This window comes from Parathielavia appendiculata, assembly GCF_033297405.1.
Source record: "Parathielavia appendiculata strain CBS 731.68 unplaced genomic scaffold N657scaffold_4, whole genome shotgun sequence".
NCBI lineage: Eukaryota > Fungi > Ascomycota > Sordariomycetes > Sordariales > Chaetomiaceae > Parathielavia > Parathielavia appendiculata.
In genome coordinates, this window is record NW_026944223.1 from 700,127 (window position 1) to 723,575 (window position 23,449).

Here is a 23,449-nt window from a genome sequence, read left to right on the forward strand (position 1 = left end):
TCGACCTCCCGACGCCATTGCGGACTAAAATCCACTAACGGCAAAAAAACTGTCAACTACCTGGAGTTGGGAGGAAAGGAGGAATAAGCACAGTGAAGAGCCGCGTCGCGGATCACGAAGAGCCCAGAGTTCGCGTTTGGCACGAAGCGGAGTCGGCCCTTTGTCGATTGCTCACTTACTTGTACCCGTCTGAAAGGACAGGACCTTGCGGAGAGAAAGGGAAAAGTCTTCTGAGAAACAAGACGAGAACATCCGACTCCTGTCTCCGAGACTGCTGGCACAGAGCTGCATCTTGGAATCTTTCTTACCTACAAGGACCAGCCGTCCATCGTCGGTCAATCATCGTGTCGGAGAGTGGAATGTACGTATGGCGAACTCTCTATCACCTGTTGTTTTCCTGCCTGATGCTTCGTCCGTTTCTTTTTTTCGTCGGTACCGCTTTTTTGATCATCCCATCGCATCTGCATACGACAGAGCTTGCAAGACTCGATGAAGCTCGGTAGCTTCCGGTCGAACTTGCATATTTCATCGGATCAAACGCACACCCGATGGTTCCTGTATTCTAATTCATAGCCAGGCGCTCAATTCACGCTTGAATTACCACCACAAAACAGGCTTCAAAGCACTTGATCACGACCGAGAAACGTTGGTCGACGATACACAGATCGACGCATACCCAGTACCACCATGGCCGAGGAGGAGTTTGAGATCGACGTCTACGGCGATTCAGCCCATGACCATGGCGACAACGACCACAGCGGTCATGGCGATCATCAGGGCTATGAGGAGGACGACTCGCACACGCTAAACGGCGATGGCCAGAGTCATGAGGACTACCACGAGGAGCGCCGCGAAGACAATAACATGGATGACCGTGGCGCTGGCCATACTAGCTCCCAGAACACCGCTTCCCAGCGCCCGCAACAGGGCGTGAAGCGCAAGGAGGGATCTGACGACCGCCCTGTGGACCCCGGTGCCACGACGGCGCTGATGGTGTCAGAGCTCAACTGGTGGAACACGGACGACGACATTCGCGGCTGGGTGCGTCAAGCTGGCTGCGAGAGCGAGCTCAAGGACATCACCTTCAGCGAGCACAAGATTAACGGGAAGAGCAAAGGGTAAGAGATGTTTTCAAGCTAGGTGTCATATCGTCCGGCCTGCTAACTCAGCGATAGCCAAGCCTACATCGAATTCACCTCCCAGCAAGCTGCCACCGCAACCAAACATCGCATCGACGCCCTGAACAACGAGTACAACCAGCCCGGCCAGAAGCGGCACACGGTCATCTACTCGTCCCCGACACACAATCCCTTCCGCACGTTACCCAAGGACGCCCCGAACCGGGCCGCTAAGGACGCGCAGGGTCGGGCACCTCCCGGACCCGTGTACAATGACCGCGGCGGCAATTTCAGCGGCAACAGCAACTTTGGCGGTTTCCGCGGCGGCCGAGGGGGCTTCAACGGGGCCCGTGGCGGCGGCGGCGGCATGAACCAAGGCGGCTTCAACCGCGGTTTTACGGGCGGCAATATGAACGCGTTCAATGCCAACGCCATGGGCTTCAACGGCCCTATCGGCGGCGGCGCCGGCTTTGGCGGGGGCTTCAACCGCGGCGGCATGATGGGCGGCGGCATGCGAGGCGGCATGCGCGGCGGACGGGGCGGTGGCGGCATGAACATGATGGGAGGCATGCCCATGGGCGGCGGTATGCCCATGGGTGGCATGGCTGGCCCCATGGCCAGCATGGGCATGATGGGTGGCGGTATGGGCGGCGCCATGGGTGCCGGTATGCCAGGTACGTTTTGTCTTGCATCGACCCGACTTGATGGTTCACATCAAAGCTAACCAGATCATGACAGGCTTCCAAGGCATGCAGCCCGGCTTCAACCCGGCCTTCTTTGGCGGCGGCAACCAGTCCAACGAGTGGCAGAACCCTCACGGTGCCAAACGAGCTCGCGGCGAGTAGGACAAGCCCCGGGTCGCTCGGTATCAGTAGTAGGTATCGCTACTTCAGCCTATTTGATTTTCCCCATTCCGAGTTTTTCCCTCCTCTCGCTTGGTTTGCCTCGCGAAAGCTTTACCGGGCCAGAGGCGAGGAGGATCTTGACCGTCTAACAATACAATTGTTTGGGCTTGCCAACCTATCTCTCCTTCGGGTGGCTTGGAGGAAACACGGGTTTGCGACTTACACTTTTGGCGTTTGGGATCTACACGGGACAGGGTTTCACTATTCCATTCAACTTCCAGTCATGCTTCATGCTGTTCTCTGCTCATATTCAGTTACTTCGGAATCAAGCATTATGGGCCTCGTGCACTTGTAGTGTTTTTGGTGCTAGTTGGGTATTTAGTGTTGCGGAGTGGGCGTGTTGGTGTGTGGGTGCAGAGATACGGTTGGGAAGCGCAGGCGTAAAGGGCTGATTTCTGCTACAGACCTTTTGGTGACCTTTGATGGGCGATGCTTGACAGCCTCTAGTACTCTCCACGTCTTGGCAGTCGGTGTTTAGGATTTGTGGCTTGGAGTTGTGAGAATGCGTAATATACCAGGGAAACAGCCTACCTTCCACTATGTTAGGTTTGGCGTTGTCACGGATAGAGGCTTGCTATATGAGTCATAGCTGGGTGTCTCACACTGCCCATCTAGAACGAGACAGCGGACGAAGATCACGGAAACACTCAAGACTCAAGGCGTGCAATTGTCCGGTCTATCAACCCCCTGATCTGCTGCCACCTCATACTCAGCATGTATCGTTGGCCAGCTTCCCCTGCTTCAACGGCCTTGAGCTCCTTGATCGTGCCCTCTACAACGCCGCGATACTTCCTCAATATCCTCCCCAATGACCTATCAACTTTGTCTTGCAACTCCTCGCCGCCATCCTCACCTTCATCGACCAACGCCTCCCACTCCTCAGTCGATATACACAGCAGCCTCAGCGCCACCTGCGTCCTGTAGCACACCGTCCTCGCATCCAACACGTACTTGCCCAAAAAACCCTTCTCCTCCAGCAAGTCCCTCTGCCCGTCGCTCAGCTCGGGCAAGATGGCGTCGTCGAGACACACCTCGTCCCACCGGTTGTGGGCGAGCACGAAGCCGTACTCGACCAGCAGGAAATCGTTGTGGTGGTTGCCGTAGCAGATAAACACCTCATCGCCCTCGGCGTAGGCACGGTCGGCCGTGATGGTGAAGCTGGCGGGCGTGAAGGCGACCTCGCAGCCGGCGTCGGCGTGGTTGAAGAGGTCAGCCACGGGCTGCAGCACCATGCGGTCGTCCTTGGGCAGCTTGGCGGTGCGGTGGTTCTCGTGGTAGAAGGTGCGTGTGTTGACCAGCAGCCAGGTATAGAGAAAGTCCTGGCGGGTGATGGACGGGGAGAAGAGGGACGACTGCTGGATGGCGGCCCAGTCGCGGGCGAATTTGGATTCTTGAGCGCGGAGGAGGGCCAGGGCCGGCTTGGGGAGGTAACGGTGCAGACGGGCATCCCAGGCTAGGGGTAGGCTGCTGGAGATGGACTCCCGGGAGGGGACCACGGCGTTCCAGGGGCTGTATTTGGACGTCGGCTTGTCCATGGTCAGGTCGGCGGCGAGGATGGCGTGGGCTTTGGTGTCTTTGGCGAGTTTCGTTTTGACCTGGGTCCGGACTGTGTCGAGGCTGCGGAGAGCGGATGTAGGGACAAGGAGAATGCGTTCGTTGGCCTACGAAATGGTTGATTAATGATGAGAGCGAGATCGATGAAAGAATTCTTGGTATGTCAGATCTCACCTTGAGCGGTTTCGTGGCGACCATGCCCATCCCCCTTCCGGGAATTGATCGAGGTGCGACCCCATGGAGCTCGATCCCACGGTCCTCTGCCCAGCGAAGGAGTTCGTCGTAGACCTCCATTGCAGTCAGGAGCGCAGGGTCATAAAAGTACACTTATTGTAACCGGGGCGAGTTCAAAGCAAAAAAGTTGTAAGCCAGGAGACGGAAAGAGTATGTTGTTAACAAGCACTGATACGTTATATTGTATGCAGGTTAGATGTTCTGTCTGCTCTTGATACTTCATATAGGTTCAACATTGCCATATGTCTGGTAATACCGAGTTGTGCTCTCCCTATTACATTGCGAACGTCTCATTGTCTGATCAAATTGTCAGCCAAAAATCAAGATGCTGGTTCTTCCATGGCGGCATGATTCCCACCGTGGTATTGAATGTGACGCAGGGTTAGGGTCTGGTATTCCACATCGGTCTTCAACCAGCCGAGTCTCCGATCTTCAACATGTCGAACCACTTCCGGCCAATGCCGAGTCCCGACCACGTTCTCCTTCGGCCAGATATCAGGATGCGATACTGGTGTTCGGCGCCCAATTCGTCATGGAGGTGGCTCTTAGACGTACAGCGGCTCTTGTAGCCCGCAATAACAGGCTTCGGCCTGCTGCCGCAGCTCTTGGAAACACCGTCCAATCGAGGCCCTTCTCCCTCTCCAGTCTCACCCGCCCTCCGCCCAACTACCCAGGCCATGTTCCTCTCACCCGTATCGAAAAGGCCGCTCTGGCCATTGGCTCGGGTCTCATGTCCCTTCGGGACCCGCGACGAGGAGGCAAGCATTCTCACCTCTCTCTCCCTTTGCTGTGATTTCTCTCTACTAACGCCCCCGAGCCCCATCTCTCCAGACCTCATCGCCGCCTTCGCCGAAGCGACCGCAACACCCTACTTCATCTACCGCCTTCGCGACGCCATGCTCGCCTCGCCCACGGGCCGGCGCATCCTGCGCGACCGGCCACGCATTACCTCGACCTCGCTCAACCTCCCGCACCTCCGCTCCCTGCCGGTCAACACGGTCGGGCGCACCTACGTCGCCTGGCTCGACCGCGAGGGAGTCTCACCCGACACGCGAGCGTCCGTGCGCTACATCGACGACGAGGAGTGCGCCTATGTCATGCAGCGCTACCGCGAGTGCCACGACTTCTACCACGCGCTGACGGGCTTGCCCGTCGTGCGCGAGGGGGAGGTGGCGCTCAAGGCGTTTGAGTTCGCCAACACGCTGCTACCCATGACGGGCATGAGCGTGTTCGCTGCGGCGACGCTCAAGCCGAGCGAGAGGAGGAGGTTCGCGGGAATATACCTCCCCTGGGCGCTGCGGAACGGGTTGAAGGCCAAGGAGGTGATTAATGTGTACTGGGAGGAGCAGCTCGAGAGGGATGTGGACGAGCTGAGAAGGGAGTTGGGGGTGGAGTCGCCGCCGGATTTGAGGGAGATACGGAGGAGGGAGAGGGAGGAGAGGCGGAGACGCAAGGAGGAAGCGGCTGCCAGGGCGGGTGCTGCGTAGAACAGGGGCGATAAGGTACCATGGCGGAGAACTGGACAAAAATACTTTAACCGCGTGTACAAATAAGAACGCTGTAAGGTACCAAAGAGACACTGCATCGAGCTCCGAGTCATGATCAGGAGCTATAACCAATGCTGAACCCCAAATCAGAGCATCATTCTTCCTCTCCTACAAGTCCAGCAAGTCGTCGTCATCCTCCCATCCTTTCCTCCGGTTCACGACAATCTTCTCCTCCTCCTTGTTGTCCGCCATGGCGTTCAGCAGCTCCTTGAGCTGGTCCTCGGTGACCTTCTGCCGCAGCTGCCCTGTTTGCGCCAGCATGATCAGCCGGTTCTCGATATCGCTCGCCCGCTGCTCCTTGACCAGCCGAATGCGCCCCAACCGGTCGGCGGCTTCAGGCTCGAGGATCTGGTTGAGGATCGACTTGCGGGCTTCCGCTACAGGATCGTGAACTTGTCAGCATTGTCGGTACGCAGAGAAGAGTAGTGTCGGTGAAAAGGTACCCTCTTGTTGCCTGTCGCAGTAACTTGGTCAGCCATGCGAAATAGCAGGTTTAAGACCAAGAGAAAGGGAAGCTTACTGTCTTTGTGCTTGTTCCTGGCTGCCGCTCCCACCGGTCCCTCCTGCGGCCCCGCTCTGGGCCTTGAGCTGCTCCAGGCGAGCCTTTCTGATCTGCAGCTTGAGTCAGTTAAGAGATTGAACTTGAGAGGAACTGGAACGAGCCAGACCTGCTCGAGCTCGGCGTCTTCCATTTCGCCAACGGTTTGAAATGATTGGGGTTGGATATGGGAGAGCTCTGCTGTGTCGATCGCGGGGTCCCAAGGTTTTGGTGGGGTGATGGCGGCTGATACGCACCAAGGGAGCTAGTTGATTCATTGCAACTGCCTGCATGACTTGAAGCGCGAGTCTCCAACAACATTAGACAACCATGCCCCTCATAATCTCTAGAGTCTAGGTATATATCTGATCTATCATACAAAGGTCGAGTTGTTGCACAATCGTACATGCCAGCTATCCCGTCTATCCCCGTACCATATTTACAATGTGTGATGTACAATGCTCTCGCTTTCTCACGTTCAAGCCGTTGTATCAGTAGCTTGCAAGGCTCACTGGGTAGCCGGCTCTGTCTTCTTTTGCGAGGGTATTTCACCTGCGAGCTTCTTCAACTCGACCAACCGTTTCGCCTTGACCGCCCACATGACCGAGTCGAGCGCCTCGACGGGACAGTGCATCTGCCGCCCACGTCTCACGAAATAGCCCGACAAGAAGTCGACGTCCGTGTCCCACCCCCGAGCAACCTGCGAGCGCATCTTGCTGTCGGCAGTCCGCTGCAGCACCAGCTTGCGGAACACCTCGTCCCTCAGCTCGGTAAACAGGGCAACCTGCCGGAACTTAGGCGAGTCCCTGCATTCTGGCAGACGCGACAGCACGCCCGACAACTCCGCGAGCAGACGATCCATCAGCTGCCGCGCGTGCGCGTTGTCTCGCAGGCCGTCGTATCGACACTCAAACAGTGCAGCCAGCGGATCCACTATCGTCCTGAAGGCCACTGTGGGCAGCTTGTAACGCATAAAGTCGGCTATCGGATGGCCCGTCGCGTTGAGTCCTGGTGTCGCCGTGAGGAGTCGGATAAAATGCGACCCTCTGACCGTCCGCTCCAAGGGCGGGTGACGCCTGATGCGGATGTCGTGATGTCCCCCAAGCCCTTGCGAGGGGATCAGCGTCAGGTAAAGTCTCCCCGGCCGGACTTCCGAGACGGAGAATAAGTCGTCGACATGATCCAAGCTCGTGGTAAGATGCCCAAGCAGGAATATTGGGCGCTTCGACTCGTCCGGAAAATAGGCTCCGATCAGAGCCTCGGCGACCCCCAGCCCGTCGTTCACTAGGCAGATGGTTGATCGATGATCAAGCCGGTGCCTGATACTGCCTATGGCCTTGATCACCTGAGAAGCCGGCAGCGTGACAATAAGGTTGTGGATAGGCCCTCGCTCCAGTTGTTCGTCTTGCTCCAATGTGTAGTCGGCTTTGACTCGGCGACGGACGATCATATGGTGACCTCGGAACAGCGTCAGCTGCTTATTTAGGTCGCGCCATCGCTTGGCCATGAAGTGGTTATGAATTATGTAGCAAACAGGGGGGATAGTCCGGCACCCAGCCAAGGTGTGCGCGATGTATCGTCCTGTCAGGTCCAACCCCATGACATGGACCTGGTCGGAGGTCGTGAACGGCGGCAAGGCAAGTGCATCAAAATCGGCGCCATGAACTCGGTCCCTTCCCGAGTCCCACAACGCGACCCTGGACTGAATCCTACCCAGATCTCCCCGCGCTTCCTGCTCTACCTCCACGATGGCGCGGGTTTGAGAGGGAGACGGCTCATCTTTCCGAATTGTCCCGGCCGATGGTGTACGTTCATTGCCGGTGGGCAAGACAGCGTAAGGTCCGGAAGCCGCGGAAAGATGCGCAGGCAATGCGAATCGACCACCCCGCAATAGCCCGCCGTCTTCTTGACTTTGAATGTAACTCGCCGTCGTGAAATCTCGGCCTGACGCACCATGGCGGTTGGCCCCCCGGCCCGCGACGTTGTTATTGAGTGAGCATGGTATGCGGCTGTAGGGTATTTGCGCGAACGCCCGCAATGGCGGGCGACGGCTCGGAAATAGATACAGGTTGGCGGTGTTCACGGAAGACGGTGTGAGGGCATGGTAGGACTTGGTCGGCGTCGCAGACTCGGTGAGAGACCCGTCGCAGGTGGCTCTCGATATTTAGGGCATGCGATGCGGCATCGGGGAAGCAATCGAGATGGGTTCGGCGGTTGGGGTCGCCCGGTAGCTTTCGCAAAACATCAGGCGTTCGGCTTGTGTGGAGATATGAAGCCGTCTCAACGGCTTCGCGGTCGAGGCAAGGGGCGCTGAATGTGGGCTGGATTCTTTCTCTCTCGAGAAACGAAAAAAAAAAAAACGCCGCCGGTTGATTGGTCAGTCCGACCCAGGATTGCACACGCCAGACCCACAACGCCTGGATTTCAGGGTGCAACTTGCAAGTAGCAAGCCCGCTTTTGGAAGGCTCATTCACATCCGAGTCGAAGAAACAGTCTGAACTGAAAAAAACATCTGCCCGTGGAATCTGAATATCAACGGCCCAACAACTGGATACTACGTCAGTAATCTTATTGAGATTTCAGAACTCAGCAATCTGTCCATCGATTCTGCAATGGATGTCAGCGACATCACGCCGCAACTGGATCGGCTTGAAGAGGCGCTCCATAAGGCAGGGCAGTCGCTCGAGCCGCTGCTGGGCGACATTGGTGACATTTCGTCCAAGCTTCCCCTTCTAGACAAGGCAAATCTCTACGTCTTGGTTGCCTACGCGATAGAGGCGCTCCTTTTCTGTGAGAGTTTTCTACCTTTTTCTCAGCTTTCCACTCACATCTGGTCCAGCATCATTACGCCTGAACGGGGTCGATACTACGAACCATGCCATCTTCACCGAGTTGACCCGCGTAAGGCGGTATACAGAAAAGATCCAGAAACTCGAAACCCCGCCAGCAGAACGCGAGAACACGGTCAATACCGAGGCCGCAGCCCGGTTCCTCAGGTCTGATCTTGTAAGTCGTGTGTACTGCAGGTCGTTTGAACAGGGTTCTCACACGGCTGCAGGGCGATAACAAGGACATCAAAGCAAAGTTAACCGAGCTCATTGCCAGCGAGCGGCAGAAGGCGGCACGTCAGGCCGCTGAAAAGAAGCGACCAGCAGACGAGCCTGCTGCGGAGAGTAGTGGCGTCGAGGCTGGCGAGAAGCTCTGTAAGCGGTCGAAGCGCAACGGGGGCCAGAAGAGGAATTGAAAAACTATCTGAGAGCTGCTTACAGGGTTCATGGTCAGGGCAGGGCATCCCTTCACGATGCCTCCATTCGTCGTTTAAGGATGATGAATGAGAGACACCACGGCAATAGCCTGTGGCACCAATTGTGAAGCTCTTTTCGTGGGGGTTTGGCGTAGAGGCCAGCCGGTTAACCGCCGTATTTTGGAACGAGCCTCACCAGATTCACATCCAGGAGTGGTCCTCTGAAGGGTCGTGGACTGCTTAGGCACTCTCTCCCTTAAGGAGGGAACAACGGGAACTCGACGTCGAGGGTGAAGACATAGAACGAGACTGAAGGGCAAAATGACAGCTCTCAAACACGCTGGTCTTGCCCAGAATCAAGCCGGATGCATGTCACTCGCTGCCTCCCAGCCCTCCTTATTTTTATGTGTGAAATAACTCAGGCTCCTTCATCTACCTATCTAACTTGTCTGGGTGATCGTCGAGTCTTGGAGGGAAGTAAGCGTATCCTGACCCGGAGTATTGAAGTCGGTGCTCGGAGTCTCGGCTGCCGGAAACTCCATGCGCCTGAACGGCGCGCTTCGATTGGCTTCTAGGCCTGCAGGTGCCGGAAACCAGCAAAGCTGTGGCCAATGGCAAAATCACATTCGGTCTCCCAACACTTTCCGGCAAAACGTCTCCAACTCTGAGCGCTTCCACTCCCTCCAGACAACAACATCACTCTCGTTGAACCGATTCGAATCCACAAACACAAACAAACGCCATGCCTCGCCAGTCTAGGTCGTCCGCCCGCCCGGCTCCGTCCCGGCCCACCGTGCCCGCCCGCTCGGCGCCCGCCCCGACCCAGCAGCAGCAGACCCGGCCGGCAGCTACCTACGCCGCGCCTTCGTCGGCTCCCACCTCCTCCCAGATGGCTCCCCACGCCCCGACGGCGCCCGTATCCCAGGGCCCCGGCCTCCTCGGCCAGATGGCCAGCACCGCCGCGTACGTTCAACCCGTTCCATTCTCGGACAGACATAATGCCTCCGTTTTTGAGGGATGAAGAAAGATATACCAGAAGCAAGGAAAAGGAGGCTAACATGGAATGGATGTTTGCGTGCTTGACAGTGGCGTTGCCATCGGCTCCTCGATCGGCCACGTCGTCGGCAACGGCATCAGCAGCCTCTGGGGCGGCTCCTCGAGCAGCGCGCCCGAGCCCGCGACGCAGGCCCAGGCGGCTCAGACCAACAGCACCTTTGGCAACAACTGCGCCGGCGTTACGGAGCAGTTCACAAAATGCATGGACGAGCACGGCGGCAACATGTCGATTTGCGGGTGGTATCTGGAGCAGCTCGTAAGTTACCCGCTCCATCGCCAGGCATGGCTTTAGACAACTGGGGATTGAGTGTGCTGATGACTTCTTGCAGAAAGCGTGCCAGGCTGCTGCCAAGCAGTACTAAAGCATGGCGCATGGACGATAGGAGATGGAATGTAATTTCACGGCATATCCGGGCGTGAAAACAGAGGGACGCTGTATTCGGCCATCAACCCATTATATCACTGTACAATAGAGCAGCGCAAGACATATTCCGCCCTTCAAAGAACCACGGATTGATGCTGCGACTGGACAATCCCGCTCAACGCCGTATTAAGAATCACGCCTACTCTCCGTCATCTGGCCTGGGCTCATAATTGATCTATGCATCATTAGCTTGTGATCTGTAGGTTGTAAAACGATCATGACTCACAGAATTGCCGTTGTAGAACTGTTGGTCATTCGGCTGGCCGCCTGTATGGTCCAGCCCGGCTATCCGTCCGCCACGACGACGTCGGGCTGCATTAGAGGCCGCCTGGCTCTGCGATGCCTGGGATGGTGAGGACTCGGGCGCAGCTGCTGGTGGCCCAGCTGTGCTGAGAAGAGCGGAGAAAAAGGCGATGGTTGTGCTGAAGAAGCCAGTGACGAGGGCCAGGATGTAACCGATGAATCTTTGAGAGGCATTGCCTTGAGCTTCATCAGCCACGGGCGTTGTACCAGACGAGTAGGCGGCGCTGTATTTGGGCACGCGCAGTAGAATAAGGGTCGACGAAGGGGCAAGCCCCAGCGCCTGAAGGGGCTTGTCCTCCTCCGTGATGTCGATGGTCTTGCTCGGCAGCGGCGTCAGCAGAACCTTGAACGTGTAGGCCTCTTTGGTGTTCCCACGCGTCTCGTCGACCCACTTCCTCACATCCTTCAGCGTCTCGTGGCTCGAGAAGCGGCTGCGGATCGTCGAGCCATCGAACAACCGGACCTGGATGGCACAGTGCTCGCTGAGCTTGCCCGTACGCGGGAGAAGCTGGCTTGCCGGAGCAAAGGGGGCCGAATCGGTGATCTCAGAAACCGCTGCCTCCTTCCGTTCCGCCTCTGCCGCTGCCTTCCGAGCCGCCCGGGCCGCCTTGTCGTCCGCTATGGCCTTGCGGATCCGCTCCCGCTCCTCGCGCGCTTCTCGTTGCTTCTTCTTGAGGGCTGCCTCGTACTTGCTCCGTTCATCAGGCTGCTTTGACCCGCTTGCCTCGGCTTCGGCTTTGGCTTTGGCCTTCTCTACACCCTGCCGCTTCGCCTCTTCTTCCTCTTTCTTCTTTCTTTCAGCAAGCTTGGCGCTTCTTTCGGCCAAGAGGGCTTGTACCCGGGATTCATGGTCACGGTTTGGCTGGCTCGCCGGGGCCGCTGACACGGCCACAGCTTCGCGTGGAGAAACCGTGGCTTGGACAGGCAGAGGTTGGTCAGGTGCAGACTGTGTTGGCGCCAGTGCTTTCTTCATCCTCCTCGCAAACTCGTCCTTGGAGACGCCGGCAGCGATGTATTCTTTTAGCTCCGCATTCCTGTCTTCTGTCAGCTCCTGTCAAATGTCAGTTTTTGGCAGAAAACTGACCTGATAACCACGACGGTGGGCTTTCTAGGGATGGGATAGAGCTGCGCAAGGTTGCTCTCCCCATCTGACCCGGCTTCAAGCCGCAGGGACACGGCCTGTGCCTGGAGTAACGAACGGATCTAATCGCCGTCCTCGAAGTCAGAAAAGATCCATTGATGAAAGACAGGTCAAAATGACTGACATCTTCCTCGGCGAAGAACTCATTTTCCCACTGCATGCTTTCCGCCTTGCCGTCTGTTTCGCTGGTTAGCTCGTGCCATGTTGGGGCTGCAGTGAGACACTCTGACCTGTGACAAAGCACACCACAGACTTTGCCTGCTGAAGAGCGGCGGCAATGCCCTCTTGAACGGATCCTTGGAAGAAAGCCATAGTCAGGGGGGCGCGTGTGTGAAAATCGGTGGTTCCGGCCAACGGTAAGGAATAAGGGAGGGTAGGAGGGTGTTGCTGTGTGATGCCACTGAGTGGTGGCCGAGACTCGATAAAGTGAATATGAGGGCCCGGCGGGTTCGGATGTCTAACGGATCCAAAGCATGCAATAATGTTATCCTTTCAATGATGATGAAAGACCGACATGATGGCAGAACAGCCCAGAGCCGGTTACTCCGAAATGACACTGAGCCCCTGCTGAGTGCTGACGGAGCCGCTGTAAGATGCGGGGTGCAGCGCTTGCGTGCCGCAAGATATTAAGGCCCAAGCCCCGAATGGGTGTGTCTCTCCACCACAGCACCAAGAACTCTCGAGTATCGCACTTTCCAAGTTTCACCGCCTCGACCTCGACCGTCGAGTCTGGCAAAACATGGCAGCTGAGAGGGTACGCGCGTGCGTCTTGCGGCTATTACTGACGAAACAGAGGCCAATTGGCAGACCAACTACACAATGGCCACTGGTTAACTCATCAATAATCCGTTCCGTTCCCCGACGCCCCGTCTCCAACAGCCCGGGACGCCCAAGGCAACCCGCCGACGACCCAGGCTTCACCTCAATCCTCGACAACCCGCCCGAACTCGTCCGGACAGGCCGCAGGCACGGCCCAGGCCTGATCATCCTCGGTGACGCTCCCCAACCTTCCCCAGGTCCTATCACTTCTCGACCCAATTCAACCCACGACTAACAACAAACCAGCCATCATCCCCGTAACCGCCTTTTTCCTCGGCACCTGGCAAGTCAAGCGCCTGCAATGGAAGACAGACTTGATCGCCAAGTGCGAGGACCGGCTGGTCCGCCCTCCCCTCCCGCTTCCCCCACGCGTGGACGCGGACGCGATCGTCGACTTTGATTACCGGCGCATCTACACGATGGGCCGGTTCCGGCACGACCAGGAGATGCTCGTTGGCCCGCGTATGCGCGACGGTGAGCAGGGCTACATTGTGGTGACGCCGCTCGAGCGGGAGGGGGACGAGGGCGCCAAGGTGCTGGTCAACCGGGGGTGGATCTCCAAACAATACGCCGATCAGCGCAAGCGGCTCGATGGGTTGCCGACGGGGGAAGTGAGGGTGGAGGGGATGCTGAGGCAGCCGTGGAAGAAGAACATGTTTACGCCCGACAACAGGCCGGATAAGGGCGAGTTCTACTTTCCGGATGTGAAGCAGATGGCAGCCTTGACGGGGAGTCAACCGGTCTGGATTGAGCAGACTATGAGTGGGTTCACTTTGTGTCCCTTCGACCGGGTTATCTTCGATACCTAATGGGGGTGCTAACGGTTTGCTTAGACCCTGATTTCCACCAGGTCTTGGACTTCGAGAGCCGAGGTATCCCCATCGGGCGGCCGGCAGAGGTAAATCTGCGCAACAACCATGCACAGTATATCTTCACTTGGTAAGTTCATCCCAGATCTCGCAGAGCGCGACCCAAGCGGGCCTCTGCGTCCGCGACTTCCTTCCACGGACAGCAGCCGACTGACGCGCACAGGTACGGCCTCGCCGTTGCCACGTCGATAATGTTCTATCTGGTGGTCAGAAAGCCGCCATCCGACGTAGCACGTCGTGTTCGCATGAATAAACATTGGTAATGATGCTCAACCGGTTCCTTCCCGAACCTCAGGTCACATCTTCATCCTCCGCCCCGCCCTTTGTCCTGCGGCGCTTCTTCGGTACAGCAGGGGGTGGCATGCGGAGCTCTTGCAGCAACTCCCTGGGAAGGTGGCGTTGCGCCAGAGCGAAGACTGTTGTATTAGGGTTGATCTGACGCTGCCTGTAAGTTGTCAGTCATATGTATCAATATCTGAGATACCCACCGATAGATTGTAGCATACCTCTTCATCAGGGTGAGAACATCGCTCTCATCGATGGTTTTGCGGCCGGCGTGCTTGGCGTAGGCCTGTAGGTCCTCACCCAGCTGCTCGAAGAACCAGTCCGAGGCCTGCATAATAGCCTGCATGGCATCTGGCGTGATCTTCCCCTTCGCGCCGCTGGCCTTTGCAAAGTTTTGAGCCAGCCTTTGCACCACGGCCGGTGGAAGAGACGGATACTCGATGCCGTGTTTTGAGATCCTGATGATTTTCTTGGTTGCTCCACGCACCTGAGCCCTCTTGATGCTCGCGAACTGAACGTCTGTCTCCTCAAGCCGGCCGTCGCTGGGCCCTTCAACTGGTTCATCAGCTAACGCTGGCACTCCTCCGATTAAGTCCTCGTCATCAAAGTCGTCACTCCTATGGTCAACAAGTGGCAGATAGTCGTCGACCGTTGGCGTGCCATTCGTGACGGGCGGTCGATTGGGCGATTCCTCGACCTGGGGCGCTATCATGAACGTGCTCTCGTTGATGTCCCCGACAGGCACCTCGATACCAAAATAGCTCTCGCGGCCAAGGTCGCGCCGATCACCGTCCGAATCAAGCCTACGCCTAGGTCAGCCTTTCGTCCATTGCAGTTGTAGCGAATTAGCATCACCGTTCAGGGGATGGTAGCTCCTCGACCCCTATCGTGATGTTGTTCTCGTCCAACACCGCTGTCGGGGGAAAGAAGCCTGAGTCTACCTCAATATCCTCGCTATGCAGCATATCGTTCGTGTTGAAGTAATCGCTCATGCGCACGCTGTTCATGGAAAACCGGCCACCAGGCTGCTCGCTAATGGCCCTCCGCGGCATCTCGATAGACTGCATCGTGTAGTTGTCGTCGTCAATCACCACCGAATGATGAGGCTGGAGATCGTCGCTATCGTCGTCCTCCTCGTCAATAGGGAGCGAGAGCCGCGGACGCTTCGGAAGCTCCTCCTCATCTTCATCGTCGTCGACACTAATCGCCCCGAGCGTCGTCTCGTTGCCTGCGCCATCCGAGCCGAGCGTCTTGTCTTCCTCCCCAGGCGATGAGGAGGATGATGTTGTAATCACCTCTGTGTTGCGTGCCAACATTCGTCCTAGAGAAAGCAAGAAGTCCCGGGGCGAGTCGCGCACCTCGCGCAAGCTCTTCCGCCTGGCGCGATGCGGCGTGAAGATGGCTGCCCGGCGCGAGTCGATGGTCCGGAATGCGGCGCGAGCATGTGGCGTCGCAGTCGGAGGCGCGATCTTCCTGCCTGATGCTGATGTCGCCTGCGGGCGCTGAAGGCCCCGTGCGTGACTTCCGGGCGTTCTGAGCACGGGTTGTCGGTAAATCGAGGTCACTGGCCCTTCACTCGAGGCCCGTCTTGTCGGCGTCGCGGCCGGGCGCTGGCTTTCGCGAGCCATCTTCTTGGCAACAGGCAGCCCGACAAAGCTTCTGGCGAGTGGTGTGACATTCGAATCGATCCCAGGTTGTGCCAATACCGTGTCCGAATTACCTCCGTTGAGATGGCCATGGTCAATAGACCAGTAAACCATGACGCGCCTAAAGGTGCCGAGCTCACAACGTGAGTTGACTTCCCGATTTGAATAAAAAGTGGGGTTTGTAAATATAATCCAACCCTGTTTGTTTTTCAGTGCGGAATTTACGGATCTACTCAGTGGTATTACGGAGTACATCCGTACACTTTATCTTCCTTCACCCTATGTTTTTTCATATTACTATCATTAAGCTCTCTTGCATCTTGCCCGCAACCTGGCTAAACCAAATAGATTGGTACTATTAGAGAGAGCTCAAGAAACTCTATCTAGTAATACAAGTTCTATCTACACGGTAGTCTCTACGTAGCCGCGTAGTACCCCAACAAGAGAGTGTGAGCAGCATGTATAGCACTGAAAATCCCTCACACCCGTATATACAGTAACTGCTACACCGGAGCAGGCCTCGACCCCGTTTCGTGTTTCACCAGCACGTCAACAGTGCAACGAACTGCGCTTACCCAAGCAAGGGCAATGTTCTAGAAAGCTCAAGGAGGTATCAGGCCGTTCCCTGTCCTATCCGCTGAACACCAGGTCAGCGACTGTTGTGCGAACCGGCGCAGGAGTGAAGAGTTGTTGGGATGAACGCCTACCCTCCACTCATCGCCGAACGGAGGCCTGGACCCATTGCTTGGGCGCCTCAGGGACTGCCACAGGTTCAAGGTGAAAGACCACGTAGGTCTGTACGAAGCTACGAACAGAAAAATCAAGAGTACCTAGTGCCAGGCGCTGAGCCGCCACATCGCACCCGAAGTGTACCGGATCTTGTCACAGATCACATATCCATAGACAGAGCATCTCGGTTACAGACGTACCTCAAATGTGGCGGCGCCGAGGTCTGAGTTATCTGGCTCAGTACTACACATCCCGACCTCAACTGTCATTCCCAGCTGCGCGCATCGTCGATTACATCCCAGACCCATGCGACGGACGAAACTACCTATGCATACGGATGTAGAGTAGAGTCGTCCTCGAGCGAGCCTTTGCGCACAGCTGCAATTCCTTTATCAGTGTCTCGCGGAGAAGGGACGAATCTATCATACAAGTTCTCGGGCATATGTAAAGCTCACACCTTGTTATTTGGCAAGAACATCCGCCATGAGGCCGCGACCAGCCGATTCTGGCTTCTCTGAAGCAGGTGCACCCCCCGAGGGCATGGCAGTCCAGAAATCCAGTCGACCCGTCCATTATCCCTTTCATCCCTCTTCTGCGCCGAGTGGCCCATTCCGCCTTCAATAACATGCCTGGAAGTGTTCTCTCTCAATCTACAGTCTTGGCGAAACTGGACAGGGGGTGCGATGGTGCTGCTCCCCGACGCAGATCACGGAGTCGTGTTTGGCAGCCATGTGTGGTTGAGCTGATTCGCCGTGCCGTTCTTTTCATTTTCTTCCAATCAGGTCAACCACCCTGAGGCAGTTAACGCCGAGAGTGTCAGAGGCCAAACCCCCTTGTCTCCCAGCTCCCGCCAAAAGCAGAGACAGAGTGCCGCCAAGACGATGATGGGTGTGCCGGCCGTGTGAGAAGCAGGAAGCGGTCCACTTGCGACCACCCCGCCCCACACGCACTTGGCTTGAGCCGCCGTTGTGGGTGGGCCGGGCCAGCCGCCAACAGGTGTTTTCACAGTGCTGCTTTTCCTATCTCGACTCAAAGGTCCCAATCTAGAGTCGAACAGTCCGTTCGCCTGGTGCCCGGGTCTGCCTCTGCATTTGCTTCAGTTTCAACTTGTGCACGTCTAAGCACCAGGCACTTAGACCTTCTGTTTCGCGTCCATGGTCTGCTTCTGACCTTTGCGCCCAGCTTTGCGTCTCGTCTCCCTGTCCTGAAGATCGAACAAACCTATTCTCGCCGTCAGCCAAGGCATTGGAGCGCGGGCCAACCTCGCAGGCGCAATTCTCCAGCGCTTTCTCCTCCCACCCACCCACCGCTATTCGAGAAACACCGAGCACAACCATCGCCGTCCGGCCGCTGGTTTCCAGATCGAGAGCTGCCACACAGGTCCTGTTTCTTGCTTCAACAACACAGCTTCTATAAACCATGGCGACCCAATCAATCAAGGTTTGTCGACCGCCGCAACACCGCCCAGATCACCAGCGCGTGTCCCCACGTTGGCGAGCGACCCGTCCGGTAAGGCCACGCTCCGAGCTAACGGTATCTCGCATCCGTAGTGCGTTGTCACCGGAGATGGCGCTGTAGGCAAGGTACGAATCATATCTATCTCATTCCCTCTTAAGGAATCCCATACTGACAGCTTCGTTTCAGACATGCCTGCTCATCTCGTACACGACGAACGCCTTCCCCGGCGAGTACATCCCCACAGTGTTCGTACATCGACTGCTTTACCGCATGCAACGGCGTCTAACAAATTCACACCAGGTTCGACAACTACTCGGCGAGCGTACAGGTCGACGGCAAACCGATCAGCTTGGGACTGTGGGACACCGCTGGACAGGAGGACTACGATAGACTGCGGCCGCTCTCATACCCTCAGACCGACGTCTTCCTCATCTGCTTCTCCCTCGTCAGTCCCGCGTCGTATGACAACGTTACCGCCAAGGTTAGTTAAGCCTTCAGGACTCGAACAGCGGGTAGGCAATATGAGTACAGCTGCTGACCACACATCCACAGTGGTACCCAGAAATCTCGCATCATGCGCCCGACGTCCCCATTGTCCTGGTCGGCACAAAGCTCGACAAGCGGGACCCCAACGAGCCGAAGGGGCCAAACGGCATGGGCCCTATCACCTACGAGCAGGGGTTGGAGTGCGCTAGGAAGATCAAAGCCTACAAATACGTCGAATGCTCGGCCCTGACACAGATGAATCTCAAAGCTGTCTTTGACAGCGCCATCAGGTGAGTGGACGCTTGGCGGGTTCTGCCGCCGACAGGGGCTTTGGTCCGAAATCTGACACTGCATTCTCAGAGCTGTGATTCAACCCAAGCCAGCGGAGACCCAGCAGAAGAAGAAGAAGAGCCAATGCTCGATTCTGTAACGCCCTTCAGCCCAACGCACCTTCTCCATACCCTACGATCGACGAAACGATCACGTAATGCACAGCACCCTATCTATACCCAACAGAGACACGTCCGCTTCTCGCACTACAACGCCCCACCCGAAGCTTCCCTTTTTTGGATTGCGCTCGATACTATGCCCTTCTCTCATAGTAGACGACACGGGCCAGGGTTCTCCGGCTTAGGTGTCGCGCCAGAGGCATCGCCGTTCATCGAGCTAGGTTGGCGGGGCATGCATACGCATGGATCTTCATACCCTCATGGCTCGCATTCCGCCGTATTCTCATGATCTCCCTAGCGATGCTGAGCTGACTCTGGGGTGCCAATGTTTTTACCCTGCATGGTCGTCTCCTATATTCTGACGGCGCAGTGGCAATTTGTCTGTCAGCTTTCTTTCGTTTTCTGCTTTCTTCACAGTTGGAGACTGCGAGCGAATTTCTTGGAGCCAGGAACCAGTTGTTGATAGCGGACATGACGTTACATGGTTGAATGCGAAAAGACAATTCCTTTTTTTTTTTTGCCCATAGATTCCTGCTGTCCCAGTGACAGTACATGATATAGGAAAACGTCTATTTCGTTATGAAAGAAAGAGGGTATCTTTTGCGTAAACAGCACTGATGACCATCACTTCTCTCCCTCCCTCACGCGCACCTGGCTAATTCCTGCCATACGGTACCCTCGTTCTCCTGCTCGGGTGTATCGCGTCTTCATCCCGCTGCTCCTGTGTCTTACCCTCACCCGTCTTGCCCGCCTTCTTCAGCTTAGCCTCCTCCTCCTCCTTCTGCATCCGGTTCGCCCGCTCCTCGTTGAGCTTGGCGTTCTTTTGCTTGATCTTGTCCTGCCGCGCGGCCGTTTTGCCGCCTCCTCCTGCTCTGTTTACAGTCACAGGAGAAAGCCGAGTCAGTCTTCTGCGCTGCCCGAGTTCATAAAGATAAATATATACGTACGTCAACTCGACGTTGATCCTCCGCGCGGGCGACTTGCCGTCGTCGAACTCGGTGTGGTGGAATTTGGAGAGGCACGTCTTCATGTGGTCGTACCGCCCAAACTCGACAAAGGCGATGCCGCGCGACTTGGACGGGTCATCGCGCTGCGTGAGCAGCCGCACCGATGTCGGCTGCAAAGTCGCAAAGTGTGCGCGGACGGAGTCGACGGTTGCCGTGTAGGGGAGGTTGCCGACGAAGCAGATGAAGCGGGTTGGTTTGTTGCTGTTGTCGCTGTAGTCGTTGTGGTGGTCTGCTAAGGCCTTCTTGTCGTCTTCATCTTCTTTGATCGGGACGTGCTCGGTGCTCTTGGATTTCCTATCCTTGTTCTTCTTCTTCTTGTTCTTCTTGTTTGCGATGGCGTCGCCGTTGGCTGGTTGCTCCGTCTGTGTCTCCAGGTTCGAGGGCGCAGCTGGAGCGGGCTCGTCGGTCTGGGCGACGGTCTCTAAATCTTTGACCTTGCGCTTCTTCTCTTTCTTGCCCTTCTTGTCCTTCCTGTCCTTCTTGCCCTTCTTGGACATGAAGGTTTCCTCGGTCGTGGGAGGTTCAGACTTGACCTCCTTCAGCTCAGAACTCTTCTTGGTAACCTCAGCCTTGCTCGCTGTGTCGAGCTTGCTCTTCTTGAGCACAGGCTTGGCGTCGTGGTTGTCGGCGACATCTTCTTCGGTGCGCTCTCTCTTTTTCGATGATTTGGCCATGGCTAGTGGCTGTCGGCGTAATTCAACCCAGACCGCGACTGTAAATCGATTGTGGAAGAAAGAATTGGGCTCTGAAAAAAGTGACTGCCAAGCAACAACCCGTCTCTTGAAATCCGATTCTCGACTTTTTCTGCCGTTGCTGAAAGGCGGGAAGGGCTTGGCGGTAGGTCTCTAGTGGGGCATGCAGGATGCGGCCCGTTCGGCGGCCATCCTTCGGCGCGGACCCACTCTACGGAAGCTGTCGTCGGCGCACTCCCGGGTCAGCGTAACGAGCTGAGAAGGGGGACTTTAAGCAGGTCGCAACAAGGTGCTCCGGCCCCACAAAGTCCACCCGCCCGGCCGTTGTTATGTACTTCGGATGCCATGCCGAGCCCTGTCCTGCATCAGCTCGCGGCTGTACGGTGTATGCAATGCAGATCCACGAAGCGGCTTACACATCCGCTTGTACATTGATTTGTGGATGCATACGGACGGATACCAGGTGGCTTGATGTAACAACAGCCATGTTGACGGTGGAGTGATGGACGTTGAAGAAGCGTCATCGGTCGTTTAGCCGCTGCCTTCGTCCCAAGCCCCGCCGTTGACTCGCTGCGGGAGAGATAGAACCAAGCTGGAAATAGCAGTTGTCCTGTCTCAGAGAGACTGTCTGCTCTCACTAACGAAATTCCTATATTTGTTCTTCGTGTTCTGTCTCGGGCAGCATCTCGAGATACGCGTTATCCTCCGGGGGACTCCAGTAGTGCCACTTTCAGTCGTCTTGAACGCTACCTCAGCTCCGAGCAGTCAGGACATTGAGGACAATATGGCTAAGTGACATCACGAGGATGACCGCAGCCTTGCAAATCCAAGCTCCAACCTAAGTCCGGCTGACGGGGAAGGAAAGTAGGTCAAATTCCTGGTATCCAATGCTAAGGAATGTGAGGGTATTTGCTGAGTACTGAAAGAAGAAGAAAAAGCAGAAAGCCCAACCCAAGTAATCAAAGGAGTGACAGGATCACACTCGGTATCCCAGTGCTATGAGAACTCAAGACAGAAAATCTCCAAACCGCTCATAATCCTGAACGCCTGCTGCATTGCTCTTATCCAAGCCAAGCACTCCTTTCTCCTCATACCCTTACTCAATCAATCATGCTTAGGCCTGCGATGTCTTGGTGGTCTCTTCGTCATACGACGGGGGCAGGTCCTCGTGTTCCATCAGACCCGACTTCTCCTCATCGAGAGCGGCTTCCTTGTGAGCAGCGTTGTGGTGAGAGTGGTGACGACGATGGCCGTTGCGGCGGCGGAAGACGACGCGCCAGAGCGAGACAATCACAGTGCCGACCGCCATGCCGATCCTAGATTAAGTCAGTAAATGAGATCAAGAAGCGAAAAAAGGGCATGCCTTACAAGCTAACGCTCACACCGGCAACGATGCCAATAAGCACGGGAAGGAGGATGTGCGAGCCAATGTGCTTAAACAGCTTGCCCCAGCGGTGCTCCCGGAACGGCGTGGGCCTCGGTTTGTCACCGGGAAGATGGTGGTGATGCGGATGACCGTGAGGAGCTTCGCCAAGAGCAGGGGAGGCCGTGCCGCCCTTCGTGTGGCCGCCGTGGCAGTGGCCGAAGCCTTTGAGACCCTTAAGCTTCTCCCGTACCGTAGCCACCCACTCGCACATCATGGTCTCGCATTGCTCCGCACCACCATTGGGATGCTCCAGAACCTGCTTGGGCTCGCTCTTCTCAATTTGGGACATGAGCAGCCGACCCTCCGCATCCTTTATCAGCGTGACCTTGACGTTGGGGATCCCATCGATGAAGGCGATGCCAACTTCGATAATCTGGAGCTCAACTTCGACGAGCTCAAATTGACGGTTGGCGTCCTTTTTCGGAGCACTCACGCGCGCGGTAAATCCCAGCCGCTGTGGCTGCGGCGTGTGCCTGGAAGGGCGCACACGATGCTTGCGATCGTTGTGATCGCGGTCGTGCCGGTCGTGCCCACGGTGGCGCCTCCTGCCCTCGACGATTTGCGGTGCCAAAAGCGGTTCGAATGATGGACGAGAGGTTGGATACAACTCGAAGCCGTTGACCAAAAGGCGGTCATGATCGGGTTGGTGGTCGACGGAAAAGGTCAGCTCCAGGTGGCTTGGGCGATCGATCTTGCGCTGGAAGCTCTTGCCACGTCTTCCCCTCACCAAGATGGGGCAGCCGGGGCACTCGACATCGACGACTTGGGTCTCGGCGCCCAAGTCGCCGAGACTTTCGATGGTGTTCGCAACTTGGATATCGGCGTCGCTGATTTCAGGAGAGACGAGGAATGCTTGCGTAGCTGGGATGGCCAGAAGGCCCGCCGCAGCCGTGAATAGTTTCAACAGCATTTGTGCTGCGCTCTTTCGGCAGTTTTTGTAAGGAAAGTGTCAATCAGTGGAGGTGTCGTTCAATTTATGTGTTCATAGAGAAGAAGAAAGAGAAAATTTATCGTGTAGTGGCTGGTCTAGTAAGTAGTTGGAAAGTAAGAGTGATGTATGGAATGGGTGGAGGTGGTCTGTCTTTGATGTTGCGGTCCGAGCATGCCGAACGAGACCTGACGGGGCGGCGGCGTCAGCAGACAAGCGCTAGCAGTGACAACGTGCGGTATACGTAATTGCTGCCTCAGGCCAATTATGATGCCCCACTCTGTCGCAGAACCCCATCAAATGGCCAGGAATGCTTCAAAACCCGCATCCCACGCCATGTTTCACTTTTCCAAGCCGCCGAATCAACTATCATGATACTGTGCCTGCGAGGCATCGGAAACTGCTGGTTCAATACACACGCCATAAAAGATGCCGTATATCTGTGTTTGCCTACATCTGAACGAGCGGCGGATATCTCTCATTTGAGCTCGTTATCACCGGACCCGCCGCTGTACGTACAACTCTCCTCCATCCGGAGTGACGGATTCGTGGGTCAAAAGGCCGCGGCCAGCCTTCCCTTGTCTCGGACTG

General features: G+C 56.4%; 13 protein-coding genes across 13 annotated transcripts; 6 read left to right on the forward strand and 7 right to left on the reverse strand.

Annotated features, from left to right (window-relative positions):
• Positions 1–343: 343 nt before the first annotated feature.
• N657DRAFT_340214 (uncharacterized protein) lies at positions 344–2,317 on the forward strand. Its single transcript, XM_062786898.1, has 3 exons — positions 344–1,118; positions 1,176–1,792; positions 1,857–2,317. The coding sequence occupies exons 1-3, from the start codon at positions 688–690 to the stop codon at positions 1,961–1,963; spliced, it is 1,155 nt and encodes a 384-aa protein (XP_062648702.1). The 5' UTR covers positions 344–687; the 3' UTR covers positions 1,964–2,317.
• A 290-nt stretch (positions 2,318–2,607) lies between these two features.
• N657DRAFT_616032 (SET domain-containing protein) lies at positions 2,608–4,109 on the reverse strand. The gene is made up of 2 exons (XM_062790487.1): positions 3,752–4,109; positions 2,608–3,684 (listed from the first exon to the last, which is right to left on the reverse strand). Exons 1-2 carry the CDS (start codon positions 3,869–3,871, stop codon positions 2,671–2,673), a joined length of 1,134 nt encoding a protein of 377 aa, XP_062648703.1. The 5' UTR covers positions 3,872–4,109; the 3' UTR covers positions 2,608–2,670.
• N657DRAFT_340458 (Coq4-domain-containing protein) lies at positions 3,733–5,517 on the forward strand. The gene is made up of 2 exons (XM_062786899.1): positions 3,733–4,569; positions 4,643–5,517. Exons 1-2 carry the CDS (start codon positions 4,137–4,139, stop codon positions 5,296–5,298), a joined length of 1,089 nt encoding a protein of 362 aa, XP_062648704.1. The 5' UTR covers positions 3,733–4,136; the 3' UTR covers positions 5,299–5,517.
• On the reverse strand, positions 5,300–6,097 carry N657DRAFT_643701 (DNA-binding TFAR19-related protein). Its single transcript, XM_062792606.1, has 4 exons — positions 6,027–6,097; positions 5,879–5,970; positions 5,802–5,812; positions 5,300–5,735 (listed from the first exon to the last, which is right to left on the reverse strand). Exons 1-4 carry the CDS (start codon positions 6,048–6,050, stop codon positions 5,467–5,469), a joined length of 396 nt encoding a protein of 131 aa, XP_062648705.1. The 5' UTR covers positions 6,051–6,097; the 3' UTR covers positions 5,300–5,466.
• Positions 6,098–6,200: 103 nt separating this feature from the next.
• On the reverse strand, positions 6,201–7,747 carry N657DRAFT_339952 (uncharacterized protein). Its single transcript, XM_062786896.1, has one exon. The coding sequence runs from the start codon at positions 7,494–7,496 to the stop codon at positions 6,405–6,407; it is 1,092 nt and encodes a 363-aa protein (XP_062648706.1). The 5' UTR covers positions 7,497–7,747; the 3' UTR covers positions 6,201–6,404.
• Positions 7,748–8,508: 761 nt separating this feature from the next.
• N657DRAFT_689325 (uncharacterized protein) lies at positions 8,509–9,218 on the forward strand (the record flags this gene model as incomplete). The annotated part of the gene is made up of 4 exons (XM_062796988.1): positions 8,509–8,686; positions 8,736–8,902; positions 8,955–9,099; positions 9,166–9,218. 4 exons carry the CDS (start codon positions 8,509–8,511, stop codon positions 9,216–9,218), a joined length of 543 nt encoding a protein of 180 aa, XP_062648707.1.
• A 470-nt stretch (positions 9,219–9,688) lies between these two features.
• On the forward strand, positions 9,689–10,794 carry N657DRAFT_643705 (uncharacterized protein). Its single transcript, XM_062792607.1, has 3 exons — positions 9,689–10,103; positions 10,227–10,452; positions 10,526–10,794. The coding sequence occupies exons 1-3, from the start codon at positions 9,883–9,885 to the stop codon at positions 10,556–10,558; spliced, it is 480 nt and encodes a 159-aa protein (XP_062648708.1). The 5' UTR covers positions 9,689–9,882; the 3' UTR covers positions 10,559–10,794.
• N657DRAFT_632871 (uncharacterized protein) lies at positions 10,760–12,376 on the reverse strand (the record flags this gene model as incomplete). The annotated part of the gene is made up of 5 exons (XM_062791174.1): positions 10,760–10,795; positions 10,847–11,957; positions 12,008–12,108; positions 12,189–12,241; positions 12,295–12,376. The coding sequence occupies 5 exons, from the start codon at positions 12,374–12,376 to the stop codon at positions 10,760–10,762; spliced, it is 1,383 nt and encodes a 460-aa protein (XP_062648709.1).
• Positions 12,377–12,740: 364 nt separating this feature from the next.
• N657DRAFT_643707 (SURF1-domain-containing protein) lies at positions 12,741–14,199 on the forward strand. The gene is made up of 4 exons (XM_062792608.1): positions 12,741–13,056; positions 13,130–13,645; positions 13,717–13,822; positions 13,916–14,199. Exons 1-4 carry the CDS (start codon positions 12,804–12,806, stop codon positions 14,013–14,015), a joined length of 975 nt encoding a protein of 324 aa, XP_062648710.1. The 5' UTR covers positions 12,741–12,803; the 3' UTR covers positions 14,016–14,199.
• Positions 14,044–15,665, reverse strand: N657DRAFT_570515 (uncharacterized protein; the record flags this gene model as incomplete). Its single annotated transcript, XM_062788742.1, has 3 exons — positions 14,044–14,197; positions 14,259–14,840; positions 14,893–15,665. The coding sequence occupies 3 exons, from the start codon at positions 15,663–15,665 to the stop codon at positions 14,044–14,046; spliced, it is 1,509 nt and encodes a 502-aa protein (XP_062648711.1).
• Positions 15,666–17,531: 1,866 nt separating this feature from the next.
• Positions 17,532–18,835, forward strand: N657DRAFT_643709 (cell division control protein 42 precursor). Its single transcript, XM_062792609.1, has 6 exons — positions 17,532–17,852; positions 17,963–17,995; positions 18,057–18,115; positions 18,171–18,351; positions 18,423–18,646; positions 18,717–18,835. Exons 1-6 carry the CDS (start codon positions 17,832–17,834, stop codon positions 18,784–18,786), a joined length of 588 nt encoding a protein of 195 aa, XP_062648712.1. The 5' UTR covers positions 17,532–17,831; the 3' UTR covers positions 18,787–18,835.
• A 491-nt stretch (positions 18,836–19,326) lies between these two features.
• On the reverse strand, positions 19,327–20,702 carry N657DRAFT_643712 (uncharacterized protein). Its single transcript, XM_062792610.1, has one exon. It carries the CDS (start codon positions 20,484–20,486, stop codon positions 19,461–19,463), a length of 1,026 nt encoding a protein of 341 aa, XP_062648713.1. The 5' UTR covers positions 20,487–20,702; the 3' UTR covers positions 19,327–19,460.
• Positions 20,703–21,618: 916 nt separating this feature from the next.
• N657DRAFT_632876 (uncharacterized protein) lies at positions 21,619–22,840 on the reverse strand (the record flags this gene model as incomplete). The annotated part of the gene is made up of 2 exons (XM_062791175.1): positions 21,619–21,820; positions 21,873–22,840. The coding sequence occupies 2 exons, from the start codon at positions 22,838–22,840 to the stop codon at positions 21,619–21,621; spliced, it is 1,170 nt and encodes a 389-aa protein (XP_062648714.1).
• Positions 22,841–23,449: the final 609 nt, after the last annotated feature.

Excerpts from the sequence above, each read along its gene's own strand:
- N657DRAFT_643705 (XM_062792607.1), top strand. The coding sequence starts at position 9,883 with ATGCCTCGCCAGTCTAGGTCGTCCGCCCGCCCGGCTCCGTCCCGGCCC. Across the intron at positions 10,104-10,226 it reads CAGATGGCCAGCACCGCCGC|TGGCGTTGCCATCGGCTCCT; the intron begins GTACGTTCAACC and ends CGTGCTTGACAG. Across the intron at positions 10,453-10,525 it reads GGTGGTATCTGGAGCAGCTC|AAAGCGTGCCAGGCTGCTGC; the intron begins GTAAGTTACCCG and ends GACTTCTTGCAG.
- N657DRAFT_340214 (XM_062786898.1), top strand. The coding sequence starts at position 688 with ATGGCCGAGGAGGAGTTTGAGATCGACGTCTACGGCGATTCAGCCCAT. Across the intron at positions 1,119-1,175 it reads ATTAACGGGAAGAGCAAAGG|CCAAGCCTACATCGAATTCA; the intron begins GTAAGAGATGTT and ends ACTCAGCGATAG. Across the intron at positions 1,793-1,856 it reads CATGGGTGCCGGTATGCCAG|GCTTCCAAGGCATGCAGCCC; the intron begins GTACGTTTTGTC and ends AGATCATGACAG.
- N657DRAFT_643712 (XM_062792610.1), bottom strand. The coding sequence starts at position 20,486 with ATGGCCAAATCATCGAAAAAGAGAGAGCGCACCGAAGAAGATGTCGCC.
- N657DRAFT_339952 (XM_062786896.1), bottom strand. The coding sequence starts at position 7,496 with ATGGGGTTGGACCTGACAGGACGATACATCGCGCACACCTTGGCTGGG.
- N657DRAFT_643707 (XM_062792608.1), top strand. The coding sequence starts at position 12,804 with ATGGCAGCTGAGAGGGTACGCGCGTGCGTCTTGCGGCTATTACTGACG. Across the intron at positions 13,646-13,716 it reads CTGGATTGAGCAGACTATGA|ACCCTGATTTCCACCAGGTC; the intron begins GTGGGTTCACTT and ends CGGTTTGCTTAG. Across the intron at positions 13,823-13,915 it reads GCACAGTATATCTTCACTTG|GTACGGCCTCGCCGTTGCCA; the intron begins GTAAGTTCATCC and ends TGACGCGCACAG.
- N657DRAFT_340458 (XM_062786899.1), top strand. The coding sequence starts at position 4,137 with ATGCTGGTTCTTCCATGGCGGCATGATTCCCACCGTGGTATTGAATGT. Across the intron at positions 4,570-4,642 it reads TCGGGACCCGCGACGAGGAG|ACCTCATCGCCGCCTTCGCC; the intron begins GCAAGCATTCTC and ends CCATCTCTCCAG.
- N657DRAFT_643709 (XM_062792609.1), top strand. The coding sequence starts at position 17,832 with ATGGCGACCCAATCAATCAAG. Across the intron at positions 17,853-17,962 it reads TGGCGACCCAATCAATCAAG|TGCGTTGTCACCGGAGATGG; the intron begins GTTTGTCGACCG and ends TCGCATCCGTAG. Across the intron at positions 17,996-18,056 it reads GAGATGGCGCTGTAGGCAAG|ACATGCCTGCTCATCTCGTA; the intron begins GTACGAATCATA and ends GCTTCGTTTCAG.
- N657DRAFT_616032 (XM_062790487.1), bottom strand. The coding sequence starts at position 3,871 with ATGGAGGTCTACGACGAACTCCTTCGCTGGGCAGAGGACCGTGGGATC. Across the intron at positions 3,685-3,751 it reads TCGCCACGAAACCGCTCAAG|GCCAACGAACGCATTCTCCT; the intron begins GTGAGATCTGAC and ends ACCATTTCGTAG.
- N657DRAFT_643701 (XM_062792606.1), bottom strand. The coding sequence starts at position 6,050 with ATGGAAGACGCCGAGCTCGAGCAG. Across the intron at positions 5,971-6,026 it reads AAGACGCCGAGCTCGAGCAG|ATCAGAAAGGCTCGCCTGGA; the intron begins GTCTGGCTCGTT and ends CTCAAGCTGCAG.